The sequence below is a fragment of the Leptidea sinapis genome, chromosome 3, assembly GCF_905404315.1.
Source record: "Leptidea sinapis chromosome 3, ilLepSina1.1, whole genome shotgun sequence".
Classification (NCBI taxonomy): domain Eukaryota; kingdom Metazoa; phylum Arthropoda; class Insecta; order Lepidoptera; family Pieridae; genus Leptidea; species Leptidea sinapis.
Genome location: NC_066267.1, coordinates 5,628,982 through 5,648,239, shown reverse-complemented (window position 1 = coordinate 5,648,239; position 19,258 = coordinate 5,628,982). Strand labels below are relative to the sequence as shown.

Sequence of the window (19,258 nt, the reverse complement as noted above, 5' to 3'; positions counted from 1 at the left end):
GAAGCCTACTAGAATTAGTTACAAGCAATCCCTTATGTCTAGTGTTATAATATAACAATAATATTAAGAGCAAAAAGATAATAAGCAATTTAATGACTTAGTTTGTTAAGTACATAACAGTAATGGAATTCTAAAAAGGATCTGTACCAAAGATCACTAATATGTAGCATCCGTAGGATCGATTTTGAAATAACGAACTAAGGAACGAGGGATCTGGGAACTACACCTCGTAGTTCGTCTGTGGGAGCGCTCTTTCTAACTAGTTCGTTTGCAAAACTACACAACACTAAAGTATTTTTATGTGCGTGTGTTTTTTTATATTGGCAGATAGTGAAGTGTATCAAAGACCGGCGGCGCGCTCGTCGGCACCGTCTGCCCAACCGCTCGCTCAAGAAGATACCAATCTGCAAGTTCAGCAAGGGAGACCCGTACGACACGTGCGCTATCTGCCTGGATGACTACCAGGAGGGAGACAAGCTGCGGGTGCTGCCCTGTGCGCACGGTGCGTCTGCTATGTTAAAATATGACTTAGAACTTGAAGTAAAACTTGGATCATTTATACGTCTACTTATGTGACAGCTGTGAAAGCGTCGAAAAAAATCCTTGGTGAAAAGCTCACTTTTAGTCCCTGGTACGAGGAAGAAAAGTGGCCGCTTCAGCTTCTCATCCAGGTTGAAAAAAAATCGTATACGTACCATGTGAGATAAGTAGGACATTGCCACCCGCGATTGTCAATATTCCGCAGGTGAGAATGACCTACATTTCTTCCTAGGTGCATAAAATACTTTTGAATTTTTATGTATGTATGAAAAAAATTGAGGGTGGGAATTCCGTCATCGTGTTCTAATACTATATATATTATATTAATTTATTATCACTGTGTTCGTAGCGTACCATTCGAAGTGCATCGACCCGTGGCTGACCCAGAACCGGCGCGTGTGTCCCGTGTGCAAGCGGCGCGTGGTGGCGGCGGGCGAGCGGGTGCGGGCGCGACCGCCGCACTCCGGCTCCGACTCGTCCGACACCGAGCCGCTGCTGGACAGCCAGCCGCAGACGCAGGTACGTACACACTCGCGAGCGGGTGCGGGCGCGACCGCCGCACTCCGGCTCCGACTCGTCCGACACCGAGCCGCTGCTGGACAGCCAGCCGCAGACGCAGGTACGTACACACTCGCGAGCGGGTGCGGGCGCGACCGCCGCACTCCGGCTCCGACTCGTCCGACACCGAGCCGCTGCTGGACAGCCAGCCGCAGACGCAGGTACGTACACACTCGCGAGCGGGTGCGGGCGCGACCGCCGCACTCCGGCTCCGACTCGTCCGACACCGAGCCGCTGCTGGACAGCCAGCCGCAGACGCAGGTACGTACACACTCGCGAGCGGGTGCGGGCGCGACCGCCGCACTCCGGCTCCGACTCGTCCGACACCGAGCCGCTGCTGGACAGCCAGCCGCAGACGCAGGTACGTACACACTCGCGAGCGGGTGCGGGCGCGACCGCCGCACTCCGGCTCCGACTCGTCCGACACCGAGCCGCTGCTGGACAGCCAGCCGCAGACGCAGGTACGTACACACTCGCGAGCGGGTGCGGGCGCGACCGCCGCACTCCGGCTCCGACTCGTCCGACACCGAGCCGCTGCTGGACAGCCAGCCGCAGACGCAGGTACGTACACACTCGCGAGCGGGTGCGGGCGCGACCGCCGCACTCCGGCTCCGACTCGTCCGACACCGAGCCGCTGCTGGACAGCCAGCCGCAGACGCAGGTACGTACACACTCGCGAGCGGGTGCGGGCGCGACCGCCGCACTCCGGCTCCGACTCGTCCGACACCGAGCCGCTGCTGGACAGCCAGCCGCAGACGCAGGTACGTACACACTCGCGAGCGGGTGCGGGCGCGACCGCCGCACTCCGGCTCCGACTCGTCCGACACCGAGCCGCTGCTGGACAGCCAGCCGCAGACGCAGGTACGTACACACTCGCGAGCGGGTGCGGGCGCGACCGCCGCACTCCGGCTCCGACTCGTCCGACACCGAGCCGCTGCTGGACAGCCAGCCGCAGACGCAGGTACGTACACACTCGCGAGCGGGTGCGGGCGCGACCGCCGCACTCCGGCTCCGACTCGTCCGACACCGAGCCGCTGCTGGACAGCCAGCCGCAGACGCAGGTACGTACACACTCGCGAGCGGGTGCGGGCGCGACCGCCGCACTCCGGCTCCGACTCGTCCGACACCGAGCCGCTGCTGGACAGCCAGCCGCAGACGCAGGTACGTACACACTCGCGAGCGGGTGCGGGCGCGACCGCCGCACTCCGGCTCCGACTCGTCCGACACCGAGCCGCTGCTGGACAGCCAGCCGCAGACGCAGGTACGTACACACTCGCGAGCGGGTGCGGGCGCGACCGCCGCACTCCGGCTCCGACTCGTCCGACACCGAGCCGCTGCTGGACAGCCAGCCGCAGACGCAGGTACGTACACACTCGCGAGCGGGTGCGGGCGCGACCGCCGCACTCCGGCTCCGACTCGTCCGACACCGAGCCGCTGCTGGACAGCCAGCCGCAGACGCAGGTACGTACACACTCGCGAGCGGGTGCGGGCGCGACCGCCGCACTCCGGCTCCGACTCGTCCGACACCGAGCCGCTGCTGGACAGCCAGCCGCAGACGCAGGTACGTACACACTCGCGAGCGGGTGCGGGCGCGACCGCCGCACTCCGGCTCCGACTCGTCCGACACCGAGCCGCTGCTGGACAGCCAGCCGCAGACGCAGGTACGTACACACTCGCGAGCGGGTGCGGGCGCGACCGCCGCACTCCGGCTCCGACTCGTCCGACACCGAGCCGCTGCTGGACAGCCAGCCGCAGACGCAGGTACGTACACACTCGCGAGCGGGTGCGGGCGCGACCGCCGCACTCCGGCTCCGACTCGTCCGACACCGAGCCGCTGCTGGACAGCCAGCCGCAGACGCAGGTACGTACACACTCGCGAGCGGGTGCGGGCGCGACCGCCGCACTCCGGCTCCGACTCGTCCGACACCGAGCCGCTGCTGGACAGCCAGCCGCAGACGCAGGTACGTACACACTCGCGAGCGGGTGCGGGCGCGACCGCCGCACTCCGGCTCCGACTCGTCCGACACCGAGCCGCTGCTGGACAGCCAGCCGCAGACGCAGGTACGTACACACTCGCGAGCGGGTGCGGGCGCGACCGCCGCACTCCGGCTCCGACTCGTCCGACACCGAGCCGCTGCTGGACAGCCAGCCGCAGACGCAGGTACGTACACACTCGCGAGCGGGTGCGGGCGCGACCGCCGCACTCCGGCTCCGACTCGTCCGACACCGAGCCGCTGCTGGACAGCCAGCCGCAGACGCAGGTACGTACACACTCGCGAGCGGGTGCGGGCGCGACCGCCGCACTCCGGCTCCGACTCGTCCGACACCGAGCCGCTGCTGGACAGCCAGCCGCAGACGCAGGTACGTACACACTCGCGAGCGGGTGCGGGCGCGACCGCCGCACTCCGGCTCCGACTCGTCCGACACCGAGCCGCTGCTGGACAGCCAGCCGCAGACGCAGGTACGTACACACTCGCGAGCGGGTGCGGGCGCGACCGCCGCACTCCGGCTCCGACTCGTCCGACACCGAGCCGCTGCTGGACAGCCAGCCGCAGACGCAGGTACGTACACACTCGCGAGCGGGTGCGGGCGCGACCGCCGCACTCCGGCTCCGACTCGTCCGACACCGAGCCGCTGCTGGACAGCCAGCCGCAGACGCAGGTACGTACACACTCGCGAGCGGGTGCGGGCGCGACCGCCGCACTCCGGCTCCGACTCGTCCGACACCGAGCCGCTGCTGGACAGCCAGCCGCAGACGCAGGTACGTACACACTCGCGAGCGGGTGCGGGCGCGACCGCCGCACTCCGGCTCCGACTCGTCCGACACCGAGCCGCTGCTGGACAGCCAGCCGCAGACGCAGGTACGTACACACTCGCGAGCGGGTGCGGGCGCGACCGCCGCACTCCGGCTCCGACTCGTCCGACACCGAGCCGCTGCTGGACAGCCAGCCGCAGACGCAGGTACGTACACACTCGCGAGCGGGTGCGGGCGCGACCGCCGCACTCCGGCTCCGACTCGTCCGACACCGAGCCGCTGCTGGACAGCCAGCCGCAGACGCAGGTACGTACACACTCGCGAGCGGGTGCGGGCGCGACCGCCGCACTCCGGCTCCGACTCGTCCGACACCGAGCCGCTGCTGGACAGCCAGCCGCAGACGCAGGTACGTACACACTCGCGAGCGGGTGCGGGCGCGACCGCCGCACTCCGGCTCCGACTCGTCCGACACCGAGCCGCTGCTGGACAGCCAGCCGCAGACGCAGGTACGTACACACTCGCGAGCGGGTGCGGGCGCGACCGCCGCACTCCGGCTCCGACTCGTCCGACACCGAGCCGCTGCTGGACAGCCAGCCGCAGACGCAGGTACGTACACACTCGCGAGCGGGTGCGGGCGCGACCGCCGCACTCCGGCTCCGACTCGTCCGACACCGAGCCGCTGCTGGACAGCCAGCCGCAGACGCAGGTACGTACACACTCGCGAGCGGGTGCGGGCGCGACCGCCGCACTCCGGCTCCGACTCGTCCGACACCGAGCCGCTGCTGGACAGCCAGCCGCAGACGCAGGTACGTACACGCTCGCGAGCGGGTGCGGGCGCGACCGCCGCACTCCGGCTCCGACTCGTCCGACACCGAGCCGCTGCTGGACAGCCAGCCGCAGACGCAGGTACGTACACGCTCGCGAGCGGGTGCGGGCGCGACCGCCGCACTCCGGCTCCGACTCGTCCGACACCGAGCCGCTGCTGGACAGCCAGCCGCAGACGCAGGTACGTACACGCTCGCGAGCGGGTGCGGGCGCGACCGCCGCACTCCGGCTCCGACTCGTCCGACACCGAGCCGCTGCTGGACAGCCAGCCGCAGACGCAGGTACGTACACACTCGCGAGCGGGTGCGGGCGCGACCGCCGCACTCCGGCTCCGACTCGTCCGACACCGAGCCGCTGCTGGACAGCCAACAGCCGACAGAAAAACAAAAACAGAAAATGGACATGGGTCTCCCCTGATGCAACTACTTATAACGAAATTGATTTTATTCTTACAAACAGACCGCGAACATTCGAGAATATGGATGTCGTCAATAGTTTTAATTTTAGCTCTGATCATAGAATTCTAAGAGGAACTATGAAATCTAAAGAAACAAGATCCAGGTATATTAAAAAACCAAACAGAGGAAGAATATCGCTACTGATTTCAGAGAACGTATTGGACGATTTTGAAAAGAAACTTAAACAAGAAATATACAACAATAAAGATGAAACTATACAAAATAAATATGATATTCTAGAGAAGAATTTAATTGAATTCAAGGATAAGTTAATTAAACGTAAAGAAAAAAGGAATAACATTGGAAACGAAGCGTTGACACTATTGGATAAGAGAAAAGATTTGTTGGCTGATCGGAAAACTCATAAAAAAGAAATTCAAGACATAAGTAAAAAAATAAACGAAAGCATTAGAAAGTATAAAAGGAAAGTGGCTACTGACACTATTATAGACCATATAGAAAAAACGGGTGGAGTGAAAAGGGCACAAAAATCTCTGGATCGTAACAAAAACTGGATTCCTAGATTGTTGAATACAAAAACAGAAACGTGTCAAACATCGAGAGAACATATATTAGAAATCGCAACTAACTTCTACAGCTCCTTGTACGAAGATCACGAAATAGAAACAACAGATTTTTATTACAGAACGGCACAGTTTGAAGAACAAGTACCACCTATACTACAGAGTGAAGTCGAAAAAGCTATAAGATCTCAAAAAGACGACAAATCACCTGGAGAGGATAACATATGTAATGAAGTGATAAAAGAAACTCTTCGTAAAACAATAACACTAATAACAAATCTATATAATGAAATAATGAAGACAGAACAAATACCAAAACAGTGGACAGAAAATATAATTACATTACTTCATAAAAAAGGAGATACACAATTAATTGAAAACTATAGACCAATAAGCTTAATGCCCAACTTGTACAAAATATTTTCTAAAATTATTTTGAATAGAATAACCACAACATTAGATGAGTCGCAGCCAAGAGAACAAGCTGGTTTTAGAAACAAATTTTCAACGGTAGGCCATATACATGTAATTAAACAACTTGTACAGAAATGTAATGAATATAACCAACCATATTATTTAGGATTCGTTGATTACAGTAAAGCATTCGACTCTATAAAACACAACTCTCTCTGGAATGCTCTAAAAATACAAGGAATTAACAGCAAATATATAAATTTAATAAAAGAAATTTATAAAAACAATAGAGCAAAAATTAAATTGGAAAGATTAGGACGAGAATTTATGATCAACAAAGGTGTGAGACAAGGAGATCCGCTATCACCCAAACTATTTTCGGCTGTTTTGGAACAAATCTTTCGAAAATTAGAATGGGAGGATCAGGGAATAAACATAGATGGTCAACGCCTACATCATTTAAGATTTGCGGACGACTTAATTATTATTGCCCAAGATCCTAGAACGCTCCAAAAAATGCTACAGGATTTGACCCAAGCAAGCAAAATAGTGGGTTTGGATATTAACACTGAAAAAACCAAGATAATGACTAACAGATCACATGAACTTATAACAGTGGACCAAAATACTATCGAATATGTTGAAGAATATACGTATTTGGGCCAAATCATATCCCCCACAAACCTCATGGACAAGGAAATAGAGCAAAGAGTGGCAAGTTCTTGGAGAAGATACTGGTCTTTAAAAAATATAATGAAAACTAATGAGATCTCGCAAAAACTTAAGAGCAAAGTTTTCAATATGTGCATTACACCTTGCATGACATATGGGTGCCAAACATGGTCCTTAACAAAGAAAAATATACAAAAATTGAAAGTGTGTCAACAAAGCATTGAAAGAAGCATGTTAAAGATCAAAAGGAAAGACAAGGTACGACTAACACAAATCAAGAAGAAAACGAAATTAGAAAGGATAGACAACACTATAAAAAGATTAAAATGGCGATGGGCAGGACACACCTTGAGAAGCAATATTGATAAATGGACAAAAAATATTATAGACTGGTATCCAAGACAAGGGAAAAGAAATCAAGGAAGACAACCCATTAGATGGGAAGATGATTTTAAAAAAGTGGCTGGACCAACGTGGAGACGATCTGCTCTGGACAGATCACAATAGAAATTTCTGGAGGAGGCCTATGTCGGAAGACAAGCGAACGATGTAGAAGATTAAGAATATCACTTATATTAGATTATTACTTAGATAAGAATATTACTTAGATTATTATTACTTAGCTTAGAATATTACTTAGATTAGAATATTACTTAGTTTACAATATTATTTAGATTAGATTAGACTATATATATTGTACGGTCAACAGCATGTCGACTGTACATCACGTTTCGCGTATCAGCGTTTACGTCGCCTCGCGTTATTTCCTAAGTAATATTGTAACCAGTTCGCGACAAGCCGCCGATCGATTCGCGTGCTCATTACCATACCAACATTTTACCATTTTACCATATAGCATAAGTTAAGGATTCAATATACCATTTGAGCCTAACTTGTGTTTTACTCTGTACGGAACCAAACCACCGTACATTGTGGTCCTTCGAGCCGGATAGTAGATATCTTCGTCAGACCCCGCGGCTCAGGGCGCGGCGGGTGCGACGCGGCTGGCCCTGCGCCAGCGGCTGCCGGCGCGGGCGGCGCGCTGGAGTCCTGGCGGCGGCTGCGGCGCGGGCACCACCGCCGCACGGCGTACGCGGCGGCCCCGGCCACCAGCACACCCGCCACCACGTATATCGCGACGTAGTGGTGAACGTCGTGATAAGATATACCACCCTTTAGACCACTCTCTGAATTCATTTGTTTTATTTTTGCGCCTATATCATCTAGCTCCTGATCGTAACCACCCATCACTGATGCTGGCTCCGAAATCAGCGACACGAACGTCTTATTCTGGTTAAAGATGTGGTTGATGGGGTGAATGTCTATCGCTGGTATATCCGTCTGTATGGTTAATGTATTGTTCTGAAGCCTCCGAGCATAAATGGTAATGTCTTGTCCTTTCAGAACACAATCTGGACCCAACCTAATAATGCCGCTATTATTAAGATGATTGGAAAACATTTGCTCTCCACAGATGATACGTACTGGATACGAGTCGCAGCAAAAGAAAAAGTATGTATTGACCTCGCTTAGCTGAGACCACCAATCTAGACATTTGGCAGTTTTGGTTCTGCACTGCTTCGTCTCCTGGTCTTTGGAGCACATGACGTCATCATGACTCATATGAGAAATTGGTTTTTCCAAAGGACAAAGTTGTGTCTCAGTATCTAAATGAAGACAATTATTTAATTCTAAGTGTGATATGGTCATAAATGAGTCTCTTCGTAAGTTGATCGCAATGTAATCCGAAACTGGAACTAGGGTGACCATGGTTTTGCCGTTCCGTCTTGGTACAGGATAAATTTTATATACTTGGTAATGGTCTCTACTCACTAATGGTATTCTAATTTCAAAAATAAAATAGTCATTTAGCATTTTCGCTCTGACCTTGAGTAAATGGTACATTTTGGTTAATTCTGTATGCGTGTTCTCTATTGGTAAACTTAAATCGTTGGACAATCTTCCGGAAATAATATTTAATTCTTCTAGAAGCTGGTCGGGTTTCAAAAGATGTATGTTGAACTTCCCAAAGTACACCTCCGAAACAGTATCTAAAAGAACATCCTGCACATTCTTCAAATTCGACTCCAAGCTGTTAGCTGCCATAGCGCATAATAAAAATTCATTATTGTTTTCCACGTCTTTCAATTGACTCTTGACATCATTGGTAGCGTTCTTTAACTGGTTAAGGTAATGAGTAAATATTTTATATTGTTTGTCAATTGAGCCTTGCATCCTCTTCAATACATTATATTCTGCTTCTATTACGGAAGTCTGGTTTTTCCATAGAGCAGCAAGATGGTTTTGGTTTTCCCTAATTAAATCGATGTCCTGAATATACTGCTTAGCGAATTGGTCATCGAGTACACCGAACAGCGCGTGTGCAACATTACCCACAGCGTTGATAAGGCCGCGCCTGCGCCGCGCGTGCCCGCGTGGGAACTGCTGCGTCGACAGAATGTTATTGTAATGCGATAACTCTGTATAACTGTGCTGTAATTGTATTAAAATAGATTCACAATGGTTTCTGACTGACGATTCCTTGCAAATATATTCCATATGATCAATATATTTGGATAACAATTTACTGCCTTGCCAATATGGTTTTAAATCGTAGTATACAACTAGTTTCCATTCGTCCTGAACTAGTCGCATGGTTGATATTTTATCTAAATATAAACTTTGACTGTCGTTGAAGTTTATAGCGTTGTATGCACACGTGGCTGGTGAAAATAAAAAGGTAAACAACATAAGTGCCATGGTAAATAAATTAACAATTCCTCTTCTAGCTCGTCGCTTTGGTTTTGGTAAATCGTCGTTCGACTGGTGTTTCGGCTGGTTATGGTCAGTGGTTTCATGAATTTGGTTACTGTCTTCGTCGTTGGAGTGGTTAATAGGTAAAAGAGATAGTTTGACTACTGGTCGCTTCATAATGCCATTTTTGGTTTTAACAGAGACTACTCGAACTAGCCCATCTTGCCCCGGATGTAGCTGCACGATTCGACCGAGAGCCCATTTACCCGGTGGCAGGTTAGCATCGTGTATAATTACAATGCCGCCAACATTTAAATTTGGTTGTGAACGTCGCCACTTGGACCTAGCGTTCAACTGTGTGAGGTACTCCGCTCTCCATCTCTTCCACACATCTTGGTAAATCTTCTGCACTAACTGCCATCTGGTTCGTAAGTCGTGTTCTGACTCAACAATGGTCAATGTTGGTCCACTGGACAGAAAATGAGAAGGGGTCAAACAATCTAAGTCTTCGACGTCTTCACTCAGCGGGCACAGAGGTCTGGAGTTAAGGCATCCTTCTAGCTGAGCTAGAAGAGTAGAGAACTCCTCGTAGGTGAGGTTTTGTTCTCCTATTACTCGCTTCAGGTGGTATTTCAAGCTCTTCACTGCAGCCTCCCAGAGACCGCCTGCGCTTGGCCAAGATGGTGCGTTGAAGTGCCATTCTATCGACATTTCAGCTATTTCTGCATAAAACTGGTCATTCAATATGGTTTTCAAGTTAACAATCTCCTCTTGCAAAACTCTATTTGCTTTTATAAAGTTCGTCCCGTTGTCACTGTAAATGTGACCGGGCGATCCTCTCCTGGCCGCAAGTCTTCTGAGGGCTGCCAAAAATGCTGAGGCGGTGAGATCAGAGACCAACTCCAAATGTACAGCCTTGGTCGCCATACACACGAAGACGGCGACATATCCTTTGGTACATCTCACTGATCTACCCTTCGCAGACTTGACGTCAACAAAACCAGTAAAATCAACCCCCAAATGGTAAAAGGGGCGGGTCCTGTTGATTCTTGCAGGTGGTAAGTCTCCCATCAACTGGTCGTGTTTCAGGGGGTCGTGCCTTCTACATAGCACACATCTCCGTAGCCTCTTCTTTACAGCATTGTTTCCTCCCAGGATCCAATATTCTTGACGCAGCCAAGCAAGGGTTAACCGGGGACCCCCATGAAAGGTCATCTTATGCGCGTGGTCAATAATCATGTCAGTAAGCAAATGGTTATGTGGTAAAATACACGGATGTTTCATACTATCTTCTATTTTGGCGTTGGTCAATCGCCCCCCAACCCTCAAGAGCCCCTGGTTATCAATAAATGGTTTCAATTTTAATAATTTACTCTTAGGGTTAGGTTGGTTATGGTTTTTAATATATTGTATATCTTCTAAAAATTCTACTTGTTGTATATGCCTTATAATTAAGTTTTTAGCTTTTCTTATTTCTAATATAGTTAAGTAGTTTGTTTTATTAGTATTAAATGACTTAGGTGTAAAACGTAACACCCACGCAAGCACTCTTGAAGCTCGCGTAAAATCGCTGTATCTGCTAATTATACTATCTATAACCTTGTTTTGATATTTAATTGTGTTTACATTTATATTTAATAATGGTTTTTTAAGCTCTTCGCAGGTTGTATATAATTTATTGGTTAATTTGGACTCTTCAAACGATCTTAGCCAGTGGGGACCTATCCACCACATGGAATGGTTAATCAGCTGTTCTGTGGTAATGCCTCTACTTGCGCAGTCAGCTGGGTTGTCCTTTGTTGACACATAATGCCAGCTACTCGATGGTATAATGTCAATGACCTGCTTCACCCTATTCGCGACGAATGGTTTCCATTTACATGGGTCGCCGTTGAGCCAGCCTAACACAGCTGTCGAATCAGACCAACCGTAGATTTTGATGTTGTAATCTGATAGGCATTTACAGGTGATCTTCATGACCTTGGTAAGTAGAACCGCTGCACATAACTCTAATCTAGGTAACGATACATTTTTCTTTACAGGTACGAGACGAGACTTCGAAGCTACTAATACTACAGAAGACTGGTTGCTGGTAATATTGTTGACTCTGCAGTATACAACACAAGCGTAGGCATTTTGTGATGAATCACAAAACCCATGTAATTCAATGGTGTCGTTCTTAGAAGACTGCAACCACCTTGGTATGGTAATATGGCTAATTTTCGTGATGTCAGCCTCTATGGTTTTCCATTTTGTGTTGATGTCAGCTGGTAATTCGTCGTCCCACAGAAGATTTAAGAGCCATACTTCCTGGAAGAGTAGTTTCAACTTGGTGGTAACTGGTGAAAGCCATCCAAGCGGATCAAATATCTTCGATATATTCGAGAGTAAACTTCTTTTGGTGAGTTTACTGACTGGTTCGGAATTCAATTGAAAAGTGAAATAATCTTCGTCGGGATGCCACTTAAGTCCTAATGCCTTGGTTGATTCCTGGTATTTAAAAACATATGCTTGGTCTTCGCATGGTAACTGGTTATCTGGTAGTACATCTGGTTGATTTGACGACCACTTCCTTAGATTGAATCCACCTAACTTAAGGAGATTTATGAGGTCGGAAATCAGCCTCTTTGCAGACTGGAGGTCATGATGTCCATGGAGGAGGTCATCCATGTAGAGCCTGGTAGCCAGAACTTCTGCTGCTTCTGGGTAACGGTGACCTTCATCCTTAGCCAGACGTTTCAATGTCATCATGGCTAGGAATGGTGCGGCCTTGGTGCCGTATGTGACAGTGGTAAGTTGGTATTCTTCTAATGGTTGCTTTTCAGAGTCCCTCCACACGATCTTCTGGAGCGGCTGGTCATCATCATGGACATCTATAAATCTGAACATCTTCTCTATATCGGCTGTGAAGGCTATTTGGTACTGCCTCCACTTTAATATGAGAGTAAACAAATCCTCTTGTAAATTTGGTCCAGAGTACATAAGGTCATTCAACGAAAGTCCAGTCGAAGTTTTCGCTGAGGCATTAAAAACAACTCGCGTGGCAGTCGTCGTGGAATCCGTTCTGATTACACAATGGTGAGGTAAATAGCACTGAAGTATCGGATTACTATTACATTTCTTCATATGGTTTAAATTAATATATTCATGGATAAATTGTTTGTAGTTCTGTTCGATAATTTTATTTTTACAAAATCTGCGTTCTAATTGCCGAAATTGGGCTACGGCTTTGGTTTTAGACTCACCCAATTTTTCGGTAATCTCTGGTTTTAATGGTAACCGTACAACATAACGTCCGTCTGGTTTGCGCGTAGTATGCTGTTGATAATGATGAAGGCAATGGTTATCTTCATCCGTAATATTTACAGAGTTGTCTGAGATATCTTCAATCTCCCAGAACCGCTGTATATCCTGCAAGTCGACCATGACGACGTTGCAATATGTTTGGTTTGGTTTTATGGTACCACTAAGAATCCAACCGAGCTTGGTATTTTGCGCGATTGGTAGTGATGTGCCATTACGAATTAAACCTGGTAAAATAATTAATTCGTAAACTTCAACGCTTAAAATTAAATCTATTGGTCTACTTTTATAAAACTCTGGATCTGCGAGTGGTAACTTTTGTAAATACGGCCAAGCTGGTTTTTCTAATGTTTCGTGTGGTAAATTCCCGACGACATGCTTCATCACATAGGCTTCCGTTTTAAATGTGAAATTATTATGAAGAGATGACACTGAAAGCTGTGCGACTCCCTTACTATTGTTGGCTTTTGCGCCTACTCCGACCACCACACAGTGGCGCTTAATCCTGGGTAGGCCTAAAAGTTGAGCGGCATTCTCTGTAATGAGAGATGACTCCGCGCACGGGTCTATGAGGGCTCGCATGGTATGGTGACAGCCATCCATAGACATAATATTAACTTTAGCTGTTGCTAATAATTTGGGCATGGTTTCTTGTGGGGCATTGGTAACGCATATATTGGATCTTCTAGGAGAATTTTCGATCTCGGTATTTCTAGAAGTAGATGGTGCAAAAGTGACAAGAGCATTATGCAGAAGAGTATTATGCTGCTGGTTACAAAAACGGCAAGTTTTTTCCGAAGAACATTCCTTGTCATAATGGTTAATTAAACAGTTTTTACATAATTTGTTGGATTCAATGACCTTAAGTCGATTCAGCGGTGCGGATTCTAGAAATTGTTTGCATTTAAACAATTCATGGCAACACGTTTTACAGAGTATGCATTTCCGTTGTGGCGCAATATGTACTGGTTTCGTATTGACGTGGTTTATTACAGCTGGTCTTGGTTTAAAATTTCTGTTCATAAAATTATGTAAATGGTTATTGGTATGCTTTTCAGCCCATGGTTTTTGGTATTGGTTTTGGTGTACCTGGGATGAATTTGATTTGTTGAAGTCCTGCTTACGACGAGAGCTTTCTAACGAAGTAAATTTAATTTCTAAAAATTTCAAAAAATCTAACAAAGTAGGCAATTCTTTTGGATTCTTAAGCGACACAATGTAATCATTATGGGTTTCAGTATCTAACTTTTGGCACAAAATATAGACGATCAATGGGTCCCAGTTGGAAATGTCGATGCCCATTGCTTTTATAGAGTTAAGACACTCGTTGGTGGTGTCATGTAACTTTTTGATGACCGCTGCAGATTGATGTTGAATCGTAGGCATGGTTAGTAACAATTGTATGTGAGAATTAAATATTAACCTAGTATTATGGTAACGTTGGTTTAATATGTCCCAGCATACTTCGTAGTTTTCAGAATTGATGCGTAAATGGTGAACTAATTTTTCAGCCTCGCCACGGAGCTTACTTTTCAAGAATTGCATTTTCTGCGCATTTGGTAAAGATTTATTATGGTGAATTGTTTCGGAGAATAAATCTTTAAAACATATCCAATCTTGGTAGTTTCCGCTGAAGGTGGGAATGTCCATTTGTGGGGTTGAACGTTCCCTGTAAGATGACGACCACATCTGTCTGTTCACTGCCTTCTTCATGGTGTTGTATTTCTTCTCCATCTCAGCGAATGCTGTCTCATACTCTTCGTTGTCGAGCAGCCCTTCGCTGTCGATGTCCCAGTGAAGAGAATCGATGACCGACCATCTTGATTGGATAGTTCGTAAAATATCTTCGAACTCCCAGCGGTCGGAGCAGCTTTCAAGGTCGACAGCCTCTATGGTACGGGATAGCGCCTTGAAGTTGCTCTTCTGCTTTCGCAGCATTTCTTCGACCCTACTGGAGTTGCCCTGGTTCGATAGCTTTGGTGCAGGGAAGCTAAAAGAGGGACCCTCCTGAGCGGGAGAGAAAATATCGCGCCTATCTGAGCCCTGCGATAATGGTGTAGCAGGTCTCAGTAATGGTTTGCTGGGATCGCTGGTTACGTAATTAGAAATCATATTCCTAACTTCCTGGTAAAAATCTTTCGTCCGCTGGTAATGGTTTTCCGCGAAGTAGCGATGGTTAGGGTCTTCAAACTCAGCACAAAGCCTAGTATGGTTGGTCTGGAATTCACTCCAGTACGAGTCTAAAGCGTTGAGACGTTTTTCAATATAGGCGGGTGTCTTTCGTTCTGGCCCGTCCTTCTTGAAATTAACACACTGCGTGTTAATCGCGGACATAATCTGGTTTTGGGTGGTTAATAGAGCCTCCATGGTTACGGGTCAAAAGAGAGTGGTAAAGAGTGGTGAGTGATAAAAAGGAAAGATCTTACTTGAAGACTGGTACGTGGTGACCTGGTGTGTCCTCAGCAGTCTCCCCGTTGGTAGTCGCTGGTAGTATCGCCGATCTGGTGAACTGGTTACACTCCACACACAAGCACTTTGGTCAACACTAATTTGGTTCACTACACACGCGACGACTTTTGGTTAAAATGGTTAACTAATGGTACTGGTTAATAGAACGATGGATCACAATGTTTTTGTGTCCTCGAAATGGTTAAAAAATACACTGGTTAACAAAAGGCCGAAGGACCACAATGTCCTTGGAATGGTTAAAAAAAATTCTGGTCACTGGTTAACAAAAGGCCGAAGGACCACAATGTCCTTGGAATGGTTAAAAAAAATTCTGGTCACTGGTTAACAAAAGGCCGAAGGACCACAATACTATCTTCGGTATCTTCGGTAGTATAGTGGTAAGTATCCCCGCCTGTCACGCGGGAGACCGGGGTTCGATTCCCCGCCGGAGAGCCACAAAATTCGTCGCGTGTGTAGGACCACAATGTACGGTGGTTTGGTTCCGTACAGAGTAAAACACAAGTTAGGCTCAAATGGTATATTGAATCCTTAACTTATGCTATATGGTAAAATGGTAAAATGTTGGTATGGTAATGAGCACGCGAATCGATCGGCGGCTTGTCGCGAACTGGTTACAATATTACTTAGGAAATAACGCGAGGCGACGTAAACGCTGATACGCGAAACGTGATGTACAGTCGACATGCTGTTGACCGTACATATATTGTATGAATCTTACATTGTTTGCAATAAAGGCTTATTCATTCATTCATTCATTCATAACGACGACTTTGTGTGCGTCCTGAGTCTCAGCTTTGCAGAGCGGATTTACAAGTCGATACCTGTCCTTGGTGTACGCGGAAAAATTGATGCGGCAGCATGTGTTTTGCTTATTTTACTTTGGTTTTAATAGCGTCGATATCGACAACTAAACGTTTACAGTATTTAGAAAGAAGCAGTTTTTTACCGATGAAATTTTTTTTGTGAAAAGAATTGGATTCGAGAATGGTTTAAATTCACAACTGAACCACCTCCTAAACGGCTGGTTTTGATGATTTTTTGTGTGTTCCAGTGAATTTGAGATTGGTTTAGATTCTCAATTCCGTCCATATAATATAATTCTCCAGCTCATGTGTATGTTAGTGAACTCGATTTTTCAAGTGTGTACAGGACAACGTCTGTCGGGTCCACTAGTATTTTATGAAACAAAGCCTACTGAATTTCTTGCCCCCGTTCTTCTCAGGTTTGAGGCAGTCTATTTTGAATCTGTGGTAGTTTTTGACGATTAATTAGTGATTTTGAATAAACATATTTGAATTAGAACTATTGTTCATGTTACAGGGTGGTACTTTTGTGGCCCAACGCGAGAACCCGTTCATGCGCGCGGCTCGCTACATCGCCACGTTGAGACGCTCAGAGGGCAGGGCCACCACAGGCGACGCTGAGGTACGTTCTTGAAGTTATGGAGTGAATGAATGATGCGCGCGCCCACCGTCACGCAAATTAGACACCCTGACGTTAGCTGGTCAACTAGACCATTAAAAGGTATTCATTTTCTCAAAATTGATTCCTTTACAATTATTTTTGAGGTCATTTCTAATATTACTAGATACGGCGCAAGAAACTCTCCCAGCATTCTTTTTTGCGCTCTTTTGTAATAAAAATATACAATATTGTACTGTCATTGCTATTGCTATAAAATAATCATAATCTAGCGCCAGGCTGTCCGATCACTTAGATATTCAGCTGTGGAGTAGTGAGATTTACGAATGAGCCATTTTTTTTAAACTATTAAATTTATTTGTAGAGAATGCCTGAACAGTGGCTGGGACTTTATTATAAAAGTGTATACATTTACCCTTAAAGCTATTATGTATCTTATGAAGCCTACTAGAATTACCTACCAAGCCTCTTATAACTCATATATCTACCGAACCACAACTTATGGACGAGATTAAATAAATTTCAATATATAATTTCAATTTATATAGAAGTTTTAAAATAAAAAAAAAATTCCCTCGTTAGTGTATATAAATAATTTAATGATATTTACATCTAGAATCTATTTATTTTACTTTTAATTTGTCATATTGACTTTTTTTTCTTTTATTCTAGGCACCACACTCTACGGCCGCTGGTGCTGACATTAATGAAGAGACGTATGTATCGAGATATGTTATCATTAAAATGACTATTATCAAATCAAATCAAAATCACTTTATTCATGTAGGTCAAGGAAATAAACCTTATGAATGCACAAATGTCATTGTTTCATCATTTATTTCCATATAAATATAAGAAAGCTTTTCTCATCTTATACGGGGCAAATGAGACATAAGATGTTAAGTCTCATTTGCCCAGTAATTTCACTAGCTATGGCGCCCTTCAGACCAAAACACATTAATGCTTACACATTACTGCTTCACGCCAGAAATAGGCGCCGTTGTGGTACCCATAATGTAGCCGGCATCCTGTGCAAAGGAGCCTCCCACTCGTGGTGATTGTGTAATGTTGTTTGTAGTGAGGGCGACCATGAGCCGCTCATACAGAACCCGGAACGAGCGATCCCTGAGCGCAGACGTCGGCGCCAGCGTGCGAGGCCCCCCGCGGACCGCTCCACTACAGACCCACAAACCCCAGAGTTCGCGACCCCGCGGGGCTCGGCGGAACAACCCCTGCACCCCGACGCACCCTCAATCAACGAAGCCAACGGGGAAATTGGTAATTTAGAAAGAAAAAACATTTATTTTAACACACACACAAATAACAAAATGAAGCAACTTAAAAATATACAAATATAAAAACTTGTGCTGTTTAAAAAAGGAGCCGCTCAGCATGTGTTGCAACGCTGGTCTTCTGTGATTTACTGTGTTATTACAAAAAATTTAAACATGTGTCTAATCAAATCAAAATCACTTTATTCGTGTGAATCGCGGAAATGACACTTACTAAATAATTGCCTTCTTATTCCACTTGCCACGGCTGAAAAGGGCTGAGCTAATTAAAAGAAGCGGCAAGAAACTCATTGTCACTCTTTTAAAGCAACATTTACATTATCATAGTTCTACAAATCATTCCAATTCAAAATATACTATGTAAAGTGATGCAAAAAAAAATACCCAAACGTCAAATAGTAGTAAGTAGACATCTTACACTCCACTGTTAACGGCTAACGCAGTATCTCATGAACTGAAATAGATAGCTGACGTTTTAACAGAGTTTGTCGGTTATCGCTATAAAAACAATTGATAAAAACCATAATGGCGAATTTCAATACGTACACAGCGGAGATCCACAAATGGCGACATTAAATGAACGCACGGAGCAACTTAATGTAATAAAAAAAAAATTGTGTGTGTACTTATGCACGCACGCAAGAACTTATTCTTCTTTGGCGTAATACAACAACAATCCTTAAAAAAATGTTATTACTCATCCTATTTTACGTTTGCAGAAAAAACAATATTGTATTAAAGAATGTATTAAATACGACCACTAAAAATATTATTATACCGCATAATTTAGTTGAATAGCGTGTAATTAAATATCATTAAATTATTTTTTTTACTATAATTAGATAGATATTATTTTTTTATTTAATTCTCGTCCATTGGTTGTGGTTCAGTAGATATATCAGTCACAAGAGGCTTGGTAGGTGAAGTATGATACAAATAATCTAGTTGACCAGCTAACGTCAGGGTGTTGAATGTGCGTGTCGCCGTGTGCGCGCATCGTTAAAATTCCTTCTGATAATGTTTTCCCTAACGCGCTTAAAAAAGTATAATTTCAAAGAAATACATAATTCACCTAAACAAATAAATTTTCCATAATATGATTTCGGAACAACGTGCAAGTAAGTAATCTAGTAGCCTCGCGCTAGCAATGACAACTACTTCTCCCATGTCTGTCGCAGTAGCCGTTCAGAGGCCCTACCATCAACTTTTAATAAGCGATGCGATTCCGATGCAGTTCTATTTAGATACCTAAACTGAATCGCAAAAATTCGT

At 46.7% G+C, this 19,258-nt stretch overlaps 1 protein-coding gene and 1 non-coding gene across 3 annotated transcripts in view; both read left to right on the top strand.

The window, feature by feature from the left end:
• The window catches only part of LOC126979437 (E3 ubiquitin-protein ligase RNF13-like), a 69,739-nt gene that overhangs the window by 45,924 nt on the left and 4,557 nt on the right, over positions 1 to 19,258 (top strand). For both annotated transcript variants that reach the window (XM_050828740.1, XM_050828741.1), the window contains 5 exons: positions 328 to 502; positions 890 to 1,059; positions 16,593 to 16,697; positions 17,367 to 17,410; positions 17,773 to 17,972. In XM_050828740.1, the coding sequence (XP_050684697.1) occupies positions 328 to 502; positions 890 to 1,059; positions 16,593 to 16,697; positions 17,367 to 17,410; positions 17,773 to 17,972 (694 nt within the window). The remainder of the gene's footprint in view (positions 1 to 327; positions 503 to 889; positions 1,060 to 16,592; positions 16,698 to 17,366; positions 17,411 to 17,772; positions 17,973 to 19,258) is intronic.
• Positions 15,633 to 15,704, top strand: Trnad-guc (transfer RNA aspartic acid (anticodon GUC)). The gene has a single exon. It is a non-coding gene; the product is annotated as a tRNA-Asp (tRNA).